Below are 12836 nucleotides of genomic sequence, written 5' to 3' on the forward strand. Positions count from 1 at the left end.
CGCTGGCCACGTGACCCTGAAGTGTCTCCGGACAGCGCTGGCCCCTGGCCTCTTAAGTGAGATGGGCGCACAACCCCAGAGTCTGTTAAGACTGGCCCGTACGGGCAGGGGTACCTTTACCTTTACAAGTCCTCTGAGACAACAAACATATAGTAGCAGCAGCAAAGGAAACTGCTACAGAGCCCTGCTTAAATGGAACACAGATAGGCATGTCCAAAGTAGGCTCTCCGAGTGCCAACCATTTCTAGCCCCATAAAAATATGCATCTAGAGTTGCTGTTTCATAGGGTGGTGTTGAGCAAGAGTGGGAGAAGAATGCCTGCTGCAATGAGTGACAGTGTATTTTATGATGCTCAGGAACAAAGGATACTCCTTTCACACCTACATGGGAGCCCCTACAGCACTGTGAGCACCTGTAATTACCATTTCTTGGATCAGCAAAAATTCAAGCTGCAGACTAAGGCAGCAATCCAGAACTGGTGCTCCTGCTGGGGGCCAAGATGCTGTTAAGCTTGCGCATAAGGTAGCACTCTTCACAAGGATGCACGACCAAGGGTGGAGTGTGGGAAGCAGTTGGGTGGCAGGGGGGAGTCGCCCTTTGATGAACTTTCCTTAGGTAAGCCTCAGAAAGTCCCACAGAACCAAAAATGTCGGTTTTCTCTGCCAGGCAGCAACTGTTAAAAAAAACACAGGAGCCCAAACTAAAGGGAGAAACTTGTCAGCAACCACAGGATAGGCATAATGGAAAGCTCTGGACTCTTGCTCACCACCATAAGCTGCACTTAAATAAATAACCATAACACAATAGAACATAATAGAATATCACAAATACAACATAAATCATATTGTGAAACAATTGCAACCTATAAAACACTCTTAACAAAGCAAAACATCACAATTAAAGCAAAAGTCCTATTATATGATTAACAAATCAACACGGCATTTTTAATCTATAAAACAATATTAACAACACCAGTTAATTTTATTCTTAATTATTTACAGCAAAACAAGACAATAGAACTGAAAATTTGCATACCTGACCCTAAATTTATTTAAGCAGAAACAAGTTCCACTGAGTTCAATGAGAGTCACTACCTTAAGAATACTTATTACTGTCGTTTAGGATGCTTAGATTTTTAGGGAAAGCATTAGCAGCAGGGCCCCCATTAAGGATCTAGACCAGCATGGGGATATACAGAAGGGGACCCAGGTAGGGGTTCCACCAGGGACCCCTGACCGTTAGGTCCAGTCGTGGACGACTCTGGGGTTGCGGCACTCACCTCGCTTTATTGGCTGAAGGAGCCAGCATACAGCTTCCGGGTCATGTGGCCAGCATGACTAGACCGCTTCTGGCGAACCAGTTTACCTTCCCGCCAGAGTGGTACCTATTTATCTATTTGCACTTTGACGTGCTTTCAAACTGCTAGGTTGGCAGGAGCAGGGACCGAGCAACAGGAGCTCACCCCGTCAACGGGATTTGAACCGCCAACCTTCTGATCGGCAAGCCCTGGGCTCTGTGGTTTAGACCACAGCGCCACCCGCGTCCCACCAGACCTGGAGCCAGCCCTATTTTCCCTCCATTCCATCCTAGCAATCAAGAGGCTTTCCTGCGGTGGGATCAGATTCTCCATACGGGTCAATTGTCAGCAACTACTACTACTAACTCAGTATGCAAAAATGTGAAATGCGAAAACTTTGCAGAGAGGCTTAGGAAGTTTGGTGGTTCGAGCCCACCCAGGGGCAACAGCTGTGGGCAGGATTCCTGCCTTGCACAGGGTTGGACCATCAATGTCCCTTCCAACTGGACTGTTCTACAAAAAGAGCAACCAAAAAAAAAATTAACTAAGCACTGTTAAGTTCATAAATACACTCTTCTCCACCAACCCCATGACTCCCAATCTTACACTGTGTCCTGCTCCTTAAAATACACACGCACAGAACGCAGAGATCAATTCAAAGAAGGGAAGCGGGCAGCCCATTGGCCGAAGCTTGCCGCCCCCGCCCCGCCCCCGGCAAAAAGTCGCCTACAACTCCCAGCATGCAGCGGGCCAGAGGCGGTTTTTCTGCATTCGTGCGAACTGGCATCAGGGAAGGAGCGATTAGCAGAGAGGTGGCTTCTGCTGTTGCAACTGCGGGTGTTTTGCTGCTTCTTCGCTTGGGGGTGTCCGGGATCGCGCGAAGGCGGGGCGACGGGGAGCAAGGGCAGAAAGGCCAGCAGCAAAGCAAGAAGCAAAGTCCTTTGGTCCGGAGAATCGGGGACCGGCTTCTGCCCTCTCTCCTGGAGGCAACGCGGTCCAGCGCAGGAGAAGCAGCTCCGAAAGGTCAGCTGCAGCAGAACCGAAAGCCTTTCCTGTACCTTGGAGCCCGGGACGAGCCGGGCAGTGCAATGCTGCGCGTGTGTCTACTCGGGAGTAAGCCCCACCGAGTTCAGTAGGGCTTGTTCCCGGGCAACAGCGCACAGGGCTGGCTGCCTGGCAGGAGCTTGGCAACATAAAAATAAAAAAAGATCCCAGAGATCCCGCTTCATCGATCACGTGAAGGGTCGGTAGAGAAAGAGGAAACTGCTGTAAGGTAAAAAAGGTAAAGCTGCTGTAAACACGGAGGCCAGAAATGTGCGCAAGAGGCGGAGTCTTGTGGCCCTTCTTTGCAAAATCCCATGCTTGTTAAAGATACCCATCTTGCCTTTAAGGTATTTTCTGTTTGCCTCCTTAGTTCATACAATATATCTTCCTATTTTGAACATTCAATATCACTTGGCCGTAATGGCCAGAATCCTCTGTAACAAGTGAGACACAGGTTTATTTTTTCTCTTGCAGGGAACTGTGATTCTGGTAAACATGCTACACACGAAGGTGAAAACGGAAAAGCCAGGTAAGGGGGCTCTGAAAAAACTCTGCCACGAAAGTCGGGAAAGCAGCAGCGGCTGAAAGGGCAGTGCAGAAGTGACCTCATCATTGCAGCTCCACAGCACCCACTGGGCATGAGGTTGGGGACAACTGCTATGGCGAGAGAAGAGATCCTATGTTGTACTGTAAAGTGGAGGGGGTGGGTAAATGCTTTCTGCCAGAATAATGATTTTCTCCCCTGCGGACCTTCCCCAGATCTAGAGACGGCCAATGCTCGAAACCGCCTTGATGCTGTGCTGCAATGCCTACTGGAGAAGTCTGAGGTTGATCGGTAAGTATTGCCAGGTTCTTTTGGGTTCAGGAGTCGGCAATGTGTATGCTTGCAATTTCTCATCTACCCTCGCCTAGAAGGAAGAGGCCTTAGATTCCTTGTGGCGTGCTTTGCGACTAGCTCCTTCTCCTGCAAGGAGTACAGTAGTACCTCGGGTTAAGTACTTAATTCGTTCCGGAGGTCTGTTCTTAACCTGAAACTGTTCTTAACCTGAAGCACCACTTTAGCTAATGGGGCCTCCTGCTGCTGCTGCGCCGCCGCTGCATGATTTCTGTTCTCATCCTGAAGCAAAGTTCTTAACCCGAGGTAATATTTCTGGGTTAGCGGAGTCTGTAAGCTGAAGCGTATGTAACCCGAGGTACCACTGTAGTTGCTCCAAGAGGTGGGTCCTCAAGTGAGATGCCAGTTTTCCTCCCCGGACACGGCTGCTGATATCCTATTCCCCCTTTTCCTGACTCATCTCCGCAGGGAGCAGATGGAAGAGGACTCTGGGAAGACTCCCTCAGATGTACTCAGCAAGTAAGACACTCAAGCATTCCCAAGTTGCTTCTCTTGCCCTTGATTGCTGTCCCATGCCATAAAATTTTTTGGTGGGAGGAGGCTGTTGCCAAGGGCCAGCTCCTAGATAGCTATAATAATATTGTAGCTATGTCTGCCAGCCAGGGAAAACTGGGGTGGGTGGAGGAGATTCCTGTATTGAAGTAGTTGACCTGCAAAACTAAAATTCTTTGATCCTGTGGTCCTGCCACTTTGGAACTAAGAATTGCCCTTCTAGACCGGGCCAAGGTCCATTTTGTCTAGTATCCTATTTCCGGGATCCTGGGCAGCAAACAACACCATTCCCTTTATTTCTGATGGTTGGGCTGAGGGTGCCAGAGTTGCCAGAATGGTACCACCCATGCACAAAAAAGTTAGACCTGGGAGAACTCTAGGTTTGCAGAAGTAAAATATATTTTAAAAACTGCTGTGGCAGTGCAGAATGGTAATGGCCATACCTCATTGTTTATTCCCAGCAGTTTAGGGTTGGGTGGATGAGGCTGATATTGTAGCCCCACTTACATGAGAGTAAGCCCCATTGAATTTATTAAGTCCCCTATGACTGCACATACCTCCTGTGTTACACTGAATGTGAACAGGTGGGCAAGACTCTTGCCCAGGCGTATGTTGAAACTGAGTAAAGGAAAGATTTCTCCTCTCCCCCCCCCCCTTAGAGGCCCACCTCTGTTGAGAATCATGCGTTTAGACAGTTGGCTTTTGTTTCCCGCTTCTTCTCTGGATTTCTTTCCTTTCTTTTCTCTACAAAGTGTCTAGGACAGGGGTCAGCAACCTTTTTCAGCCATGGGCTGGTCCATCGTCCCTCAGACCATGTGGTGGGCCAGACTATATTTTGAATAAAAAATATGTACGAATTCCTATGCCCCACAAATAACCCAGAGATGCATTTTAAATAAAAGCACACATTCTACTCATGTAAAAACATGCTGATTCCCAGACCGTCTGCAGGCTGGATTGAGAAGGTGATTGGGCCGCATCCGGCCCCCAGGCCTTAGGTTGCCTACCCCTGGTCTAGGAGAATGGAAGGAACCTGTGAAAATGAGCCCCACAGCTTTGCCCTAAATATCCTAATATGTTAGGGATATAACAATTTGCAGAAAATAAACAAACCTAGCTACTAGGTTTTGTGTGTCTGTATTTGCAAAGAGGGCTAATAGAAAAGATCTTAATTTGTAAAGTTGCTGTGGGATATTTATTTTTATATAAGGGCTTTAAAAATGGTCCCGACTTCTACTCAAACTCATGGGAGAGGAGTGTTCTTGGGGGGTCCCAAACCCTAAGAATGGTTAATCCTCTCCTGGGACCAGCTATCCTGGGGAGTAGGTTTTTTCCCCCTTTTTCTTCTTGCTGGTGAAGCTATTGCATTCTGGGCAATTCCTAAATCCTCTTGCTTTGCGGTTTCAGGGACTCTTCTCCTACTGCCACAGGAAAGAGGTATGGTTCTTTACAGCGTCTTTCCCACCTGTTGATAACAATAGCATGGGAGATTTCAGATTTCACCATTCTTAGCTCAGCTGGTAGAACACGAGACTCTTAGTCTCAGGGTTGTGGGTTCGAGCCCCACATTGGGCAAAATATTCTTGCATTGCAGGTGGTTGGATTAGATGACCCTCGTGGTCCCTTCTTACAATTCTGCGAGTCTGTTATTCCACTGTACTCATTTACCGGAAGATGGCATTTAGAACTAGGCAGTGTGGATTGGCTGGTTGATGCTCCTGAGCTAGATTTCAAATAATAAAATTAAGTAAGCCTATCACTCAAAATACACCACCTGGAGGTTCTCTAGCACAGGTCTCTCATGCTTGAAACTATTGCTGCTGCAAACATCACACTGTTGGTTGTATCCTGTGTTAGTCCTACTCAGTAGATCCGTTGCCATTAATGGACATGACTAACTTAGGTCCATTAAGTTCAGTGGATCCTACTCTGAGCAAAACTGAATTAGCCCTGTGTTACTTCATGGGCTCACACATTTTGGTTGGCTTTGTTGGCCAGCTGTTGCTTGTATTTGCCACCAACACCATCCACTGACATGCAGCGGGAACTTGTGGAAAGGTTGGGATCTTGTGCCTGAACACACACTGAGACTGAGAAGCAGTGCAGCTTCTTGCTGCTTCCAAGGTCAACAGGTGAGCCCTCTCCCTTCGTCCCTCCAGGTGTTGCTGAATGAACTACAGCTCCCAAAAAGCATGGCCAATGGCCTGGGATGATAAGAGTTGTAATTCAGCAACACCTAGAGGGCTTTTAAGGCTTGCGCTACACAGCATTCCCATCAGATTTTGTGTTTTTTATATTGTAATTTTATGCTGTCAACTGTGCAGTATACAAATTTAATAAATAATCATCATCATCATCATCATCATCATCAGCCAGGATTAGCAGCTTTTGGTTTTGGTTGCACAAGCGATGCTGTGGCTTGCCCCCAGGGCTTGGAAAGTGCCTCCAGGCCTTTCTGACACTTGTGCAGCGAGTCGGCTAGCTGCACAGTTTCTAAACTGTGGCGTTGCTCTCAGGCCGTCCAGCCGGTTCTCTCACCACCGCCGCAAGAAGAGGAAAGAGACGGACGATGGATTGACGGAGGGTGGGCAACAGAAACAGAGTGAGTAGAAACATTGGGCTGCTCCAGCAAGACTCCTCCGAAAGATGTGGTTGATCTCAGAGTTGGCCGAACCAGGATGTGGGTGGAGCCTATCCCCTCCTTGAAGCTGGCAATCCTTGAAGCCAGTGCAGGCCAGCTTATCCGAGCAAATGGGGCACTGCCCCATCAACCTCATTCTTAGCCATTCCCTGCCTCCTTCCTTACAACTGGTAAGGTCATGGCTTTGTGTGTCATTGGCTCTGGCTCCACCTGTTGTTACCAACACTGGCAATAATAATAATAATAATAATAAATGGACATGTCTTTAAGTTAACATCTTACATTAAAAACCTGACAATACGAAATTATCGAAGGTTTTTCACCAAAGCCAGACTAAATGTCTTTCCTTCTGCAGTGTTGGATGGCAGGTTGAGAGGAGTTCCCTACCAGGACAGACTTTGCTCGTGTGCTCAAGACATCGATTCCATAAAACATATTTTGCTGCACTGTGCGAAATATGAGCAAGCCAGGGCTGAACTGATACTACCCTTGCTGGTACCTTTCCCGGGAAAATCAGAGGCTCACTATGTCAGGTTCCTATTGGAAGACCGGACAAACACTAGAACATTAGCAGTGGCGAAGTGTTTAATCAGTGGTTGCAAGAACCAATGATCCCTATTTTGAAGTCTGAACAAAATGCTTGTTTAACCTGGAGGTAGGCTGTCTGAATTGTGCATTGCTTTGTAATGATTTGTTGGGTCTCTGGAACGTAATAAAGATTGACTGATAATAAATGGAGCCCTTAGTGGCTTCCATGTAACCCCAAGAACTGGGTGGCATTTTTAAAGGGCTGCTTTGCAGAGCTGTGTCTTGCTGCCTTGTTCCCCGCAGATACCTATGTCATCAAGCTGTTTGACCGGAGCGTCGACCTGGCGCAGTTCTCCGAGAGCACCCCGCTGTACCCCATCTGTCGGGCCTGGATGCGGAACAGCCCCATGGTCCGGGAGCAGGAGCGATCTCCCAGCCCAAATCTGCCTGTCCTACTGGAGGATGAGGAGGTACTAATTAAGAGGCCCTCGCTTAGGAAAGAGTGCGGCAGGGCCAGTCCTCACATTGGGCAGAATGAGCCCTTTGCCACAGGTGGCAGACAAGGGGGAGGTAGCAGACTGGTATTCCTCCCCCACATCCGCTGCTGCCGCCATCTTGTTTCAGTGTGGCAGGGCCTGGCAAAGGTGGCCCAGAGAACTCTTACAGCTTACTATTACCTCAAGGGATCTAGGAATGCCTGTGCTACTACCACCTAATCCAACATCAAAAAATTTACCACAAAACTTCAGAGGGGAAGGGTTGGCTGTGGTCGGTTTGCACTGACATTGGGCAGAATTCTACCCGGCTGCCATGAAAACAAAGCCCACTCTTTTTGACTAATACTCTTTTGTGTGTACTGGCCAGGTTCAACATGTTAGGCCGCACCTTGGCTCAGCAAGACCACACAAATTTGCAGGCCTCCCAGAGAGGAGCTCACACAGCCGCTTTGCTTCTGAGTTTTAAATAACCAATAATTTGCTGCCACCTCACTCTGCCCAATGATGAGGCCAGCCCTGCAGTGTGGCATAGTGGTTAGAGGTTTGGTCTTGGCTCCTGGCTCAGAGATGGAAAGAAGATAAAGTTCCAGCCAAAGAGGAATGGCTGATGAAGATGATGGGCTATGCCGAAATGGCGAAACTGACTGGGAAAATCAGAAACCAGGAAGAGAAGAATTTTAAGAAGGAATGGGGAAAATTAGAATGTACTTAAGAGAACACTGTAAACAACTAAAAACTTTGGCAGGATTTGAGTGGTGCTTGTAATGTACAAGAAACTATGGGAAAATAGATTATTATTCTTTTAACAAATTAGAGAAAATAAGATAAGCACATGGCGGGGGGGGGGGGGAGATTGACAGTGGTAACCATGGAAGGGCAGAGGGAAGTCAAGGGATTCAGAGGAGTCTAAATGAGGAGGTGAACGATGTGTTTGAATTTAAATTTGTTATGTAAAACTTAATAAAAATATTTTTTTTAAAAAAGGTTTGGACTTGGACTGCAGAGGCCCAGGCTCAAATTCCTACTCAGCCCCCCACAGCACACAATCGTTGCCTAACCTACCTCCCAGATTACATTGTGATCAGGAAATTGGAACATTCCCATGTATACTGCCTTAAGCTGGGAAACGGGTGGTGTATAAACATAGGGAATGAATTGGGGGGGGACGGGGACGGACTTCTCAGCTTGGCAAGTCCACAGTCAAAGAGATACTGAACCTTTGCCTCTCTTCTTTCCCCGTGTTCTTGATCCTAGTGCGCCGAAGGTCTGAATGGGAAGAGCCAGGATGTGTACAAGCTGCCGCCTCCTGCTCCCTGCCACACAAATGCCGCAGGGGAACCAGTAAACCTGCGTATCCCATCCCCGCTAGAGCCCGAAGACAAGGCGAAAGTAGCTGCTGACACGGTCAGAGCACCCTAAAGCAGGGAGTTGGGGGAGAAGGGAGAAAAGGAGTGTGGGAGCTCTGCTGATTTGAAGCAATTTATATTTATATTCAGTGCTTTTTTCTGGGGGGGGGGCACAGGGGTACATTTTGTGAATATAAGTTTGGCCTCTTTGAGGGGCAGTATTTAAATATGAGTAGGAAAATGAGAGTACCCCTAAACACTTTTTAAAGGAAAAAAAGCACTGAATATATTTATATCTTGCTCTTCTTCCTGCAGGAGCCAAGAGCAGCAAACACATCCACAATAAAACAATTTGTAAACATTCTAAAAACATTTGAAGGGAACTGTAGTGCTGAGAGTTGTCAGGAAACCCCATTCCCATTCACCCCCATCCTTCTGCCCAGACACTGAGGTCCAGCGCCGAGGGTCTTCTGGTGGTTCTCTCACTGCAAGAAGCCAAGTTACAGGGAACCAGGCAGAGGGCCTTCTCGGTAGTGGCGCCCGCCCTGTGGAACGCCCTCCCACCAGATGTCAAAGAGAACAACAACTACCAGACTTTTAGAAGACATCTGAAGGCATCCCTCTTTAGGGAAGCTTTTAATGTTTGAGGCATTACTGTGTTTTGATATTTTGTTGGAGGCCACCCAGAGTGGCTGGGGAGGCCCAGCCAGATGGGCGGGGTATAAATAATAAATTATTATTATTATTCCCCTCACAGAGCTGCAGTTTCCAGGAAGAGGGTCTAACTGTGAAACCACTCTGTGAATTGTAGCTCTGGGAGGAGAATTGGGAGGGGAGGGTCTCCTGACACCTCCCAGCATTAAATCCCAGTTCCCAGGACTCTTTGGGGGGAAGGCATGTTTAAAGTGGCATGATACTGCTTTAAACGAATTGTGCAGATGGGGGCCTCAGCTTCACCTGCTGCAGAGTTAAAATCCTTGGCCAGGCTAGCCAGCCATGGACTGCAATTCACCACAGTGTTCCCTTAGTTTCTGGAATACCTGGGGAAATTTGTAAGAGCTTGCAGTTTGCTCTAAGCAATATTGAGTACTGTTGGGTTTTATTTTTGAGACTGGGGACCGAACTCTTTCTTCTTATCGTTGCACTAATATGACATCTCAAAGTTACAAGCTTCTTTTGAGCTATGTGGGAAAGCTGAGTATAAATAACTACAAAGGCTGAACAACCATCAACTAATAGTTACTGAACCAGAATTTTCTGGCAAGTTTGATTCTGTTCACTAGGGGCTCTGTCAAGACCAGGGATTTCCCGCTGTTCACATTCTCTCTCTTCCCCTCCACCCTTTTTACATGTGTGTAGATAAGAGTTGTCAACTGAGGGTGGCATTTTATCTGAAATGGTCGGCAGCCAATAAACATATAGGAAGCCTTATACCAACTGAAACATTGATCTCTGAAGCTTAGTATTGTCTGCTACTGATGGCAGCTGCACTCGCATAAATACACAAATTTTACACGTGCAAATATTGAATGTATAGGCCATTTTAAACATTTCATTTCTTTTAATAAGTAAAGATAATTATTTAAAGTCAACAGACTCTCAGTATGTTGACTGTGATTTCTGCAAGAAAATATATCTCTGCATTTTTATTTTTTCCAACTAAGGGGGTTACTGCATCTTCATTTCATTTGCTTCTTGGCCTTTAGATAGCTTTTGAGTTGATTGGGTTATTCTGCTTGCCAGGCCGCTGTGTCAGCCCTACAGGGCTTTAGGCCAAGCAGAGTGCTGACGAAATCCCTTCTCTTTCTCTCTCTCTCTCTCTCACCAACTCCAGGCATCTGATGCCGTACCATCAATGTCCTCCCTCATCTACAAGAACATGGAGCGGTGGAAGAAGATCAGGCAGAGGTAGGATGCTGGGCTCTGGAAGCAAGGAGGAGGAGGGCATGAGGCAGAGAACCTTTTGCAGAGGAGGCCGGTCCATTAAGGCAAACTGGGGCACTGCCCCACAAACTGCCAGATTCATTTATGACCATTGTCCTTTATTAAATGTGTTTAGCACCCTTCCTTGGTAGATCTCAGGGTGGTTCGCGAGCATAAAAATACTAGATTAAAACTCAGAATACATAATAAAAACAGGAATGAAATAAACCCATAACCGCCCCTCCCCAGCACTCCCACAAACACATTTTCAGTGATATAGGATGTTAGCCAAAGGCCTGGCTGAAGAGGAATGTTTTTGCCTGGCACCTAAAGGTGAATAATGGTGCCAGGCAATTTAGGGTGGTGCAAGCTGGTCTCCCACACAGGGCACCAAGCTGAAGGAACGCCAAATAACAACACCACCACCTACATACAGGTATATAAAAAATCAACTGTACCAAAATGAATTATTGTGAAAATAAGAAGGGGGGGATTTTGTCCTCCCTCAGGGCACCATATTACCAAAGCCACTGCCACCAACTTCAGTCTGCCCTCAGCCCAGCCCCTTACCTGCCTCCCTCCTTACCTGTGGCCAGTCAAGGGAGTGGCCCTGGCTTCCTCTCGTTTGATTCCTGTAGAGCAGAAGAGCTTTCCAAACTGTGTGTTGCAAACTGTGTGTAGGCGTGCTTGTGTGAACGCTCTTATAAGGGGTTACTTTAACCTCCGGCTTACTAGTAAAACCGAATTACCGACGCATGTCTAAAAAATGTGTTGCTGACATGAGAAGTTTGGGAAGCTCTGCCATAGAGCTTAGCAGGGAGGAAATCGGAGACGAAACTAGAACTAGGTAGCTCCGCCCACCATAAGACTATAGCGCCACCTACCATTGGTCTCCCCGCCTTACACCCTACCAGCCTCAAGGGGCACCAGAGACCGCTGTTTGTGGGGATCATGGGAAACAACTGATCTGAGAGAGCCATGTGTACAAAGAGATGTACGGGGCTGTGTGGCTGACTTGTGGCCTCCGCTATTCACAGGTGGAAAGAGGGATCGCACAAGAACCAGCTGCGATACTCGGAGAGCATGAAGATTCTGAAGGAGATGTACGAGCGGCAGTGAGGGACACACCTGACCATAGCCAACAACCTTTTGTAAATCTTCCCTTCCCTGGAGTCCTTTGCCTTGGCATTAACTGGCTTCAGTTTTATGGAACAATAAACACAGTATTTGGAATAGGTCCACATATATGTGTGTATATATCCGTTCCTTGGAGCTGAGGAGGACCCACACAGGTAAACCAGGATGCTATGAATTGTCTAGAGGTGTTGATAATCTGTGTGAGGTTGGGCAGCTTCTTCAGACCCTAGACTTGATTCCTTTGTCCCCTTGGCTCCCCCACCCCCAGGCTGCCCAATGAATCCTCTTGAGGCAGAAAATAATATAAAGAGTTTTCTGCCTCAGCAAGGATCTTCCTTAGCCCTAGCACTTACCTGCACCCTCTGTTCTTCTGACTTGCACTTTGAGCTTACCCTCTTGGCCATGGGTAGGCAAACTAAGGCCCGGGGGCCATATGCGGCCCAATCGCCTTCTCAATCCAGCCCGTGGACAGTCCGGGAATCAGTGTGTTTATACATGAGTAGAATGTGCCCTTTTATTTAAAACGCATCCTTGGGTTATTTGTGGGGCCTGCCTGGTGTTTTTACATGAGTAGAACGTGTGCTTTTATTTAAAATGCATCTCTGGGTTATTTGTGGGGCATAGGAATTTGTTCATTTATTTTCTTCAAAATATAGTCCGGCCCCCCACAAGGTCTGAGGGACAGTGGACTGGCCCCCCGCTGAAAAAGTTTGCTGACCCCTGCTCCTGGCTTTTCCTGAGTACTGGCTTCGTCCTATACCCCCTGGTTCACCTATAGGCGTGGTTGTGAGGGGAAAGAAGAGTTTCTTGGAGAAAAGGTGGGCTTTTTGTTGTTTAGTCGTTTAGTCGTGTCCGACTCTTCGTGACCGCAGAGCACACCAGACAAGCCTGTCTTCCACTGCCTCCCACAGTTTGGTCAAATTCATGCTGGTAGCTTCGAGAACACTGTCCAACCACCTTGTCCTCTGTCGTCCCCTTCTCCTTGTGCCCTCCATCTTTCCCAACACCAGGGTCTGAAAACTCCATGGAGAAAGAC

The 12836-nt window shown here is 47.5% G+C and overlaps 1 protein-coding gene across 6 annotated transcripts; it reads left to right on the forward strand.

The window, feature by feature from the left end:
* The first annotated feature begins 2022 nt into the window (after positions 1-2022).
* On the forward strand, positions 2023-11906 carry LIN37 (lin-37 DREAM MuvB core complex component). Of its 6 annotated transcripts, none has more exons than XM_079986318.1 (10): positions 2023-2109; positions 2816-2870; positions 3101-3176; positions 3645-3695; positions 5136-5165; positions 6245-6330; positions 7201-7367; positions 8649-8798; positions 10575-10648; positions 11701-11906. In XM_079986318.1, the coding sequence occupies exons 1-10, from the start codon at positions 2038-2040 to the stop codon at positions 11780-11782; spliced, it is 843 nt and encodes a 280-aa protein (XP_079842444.1). In that variant the 5' UTR covers positions 2023-2037; the 3' UTR covers positions 11783-11906. The 6 variants fall into 6 exon arrangements, with proteins under 6 accessions (XP_079842444.1, XP_079842445.1, XP_079842447.1 ...); XM_079986321.1 differs by lacking the exon at positions 2023-2109 and adding an exon at positions 2116-2576 and having other exon boundaries at positions 2814-2870; XM_079986322.1 differs by lacking the exon at positions 2023-2109 and adding an exon at positions 2116-2570.
* Positions 11907-12836: the final 930 nt, after the last annotated feature.

This window comes from Podarcis cretensis, assembly GCF_951804945.1.
Source record: "Podarcis cretensis genome assembly, chromosome: 8".
Classification (NCBI taxonomy): Eukaryota; Metazoa; Chordata; class Lepidosauria; order Squamata; family Lacertidae; genus Podarcis; species Podarcis cretensis.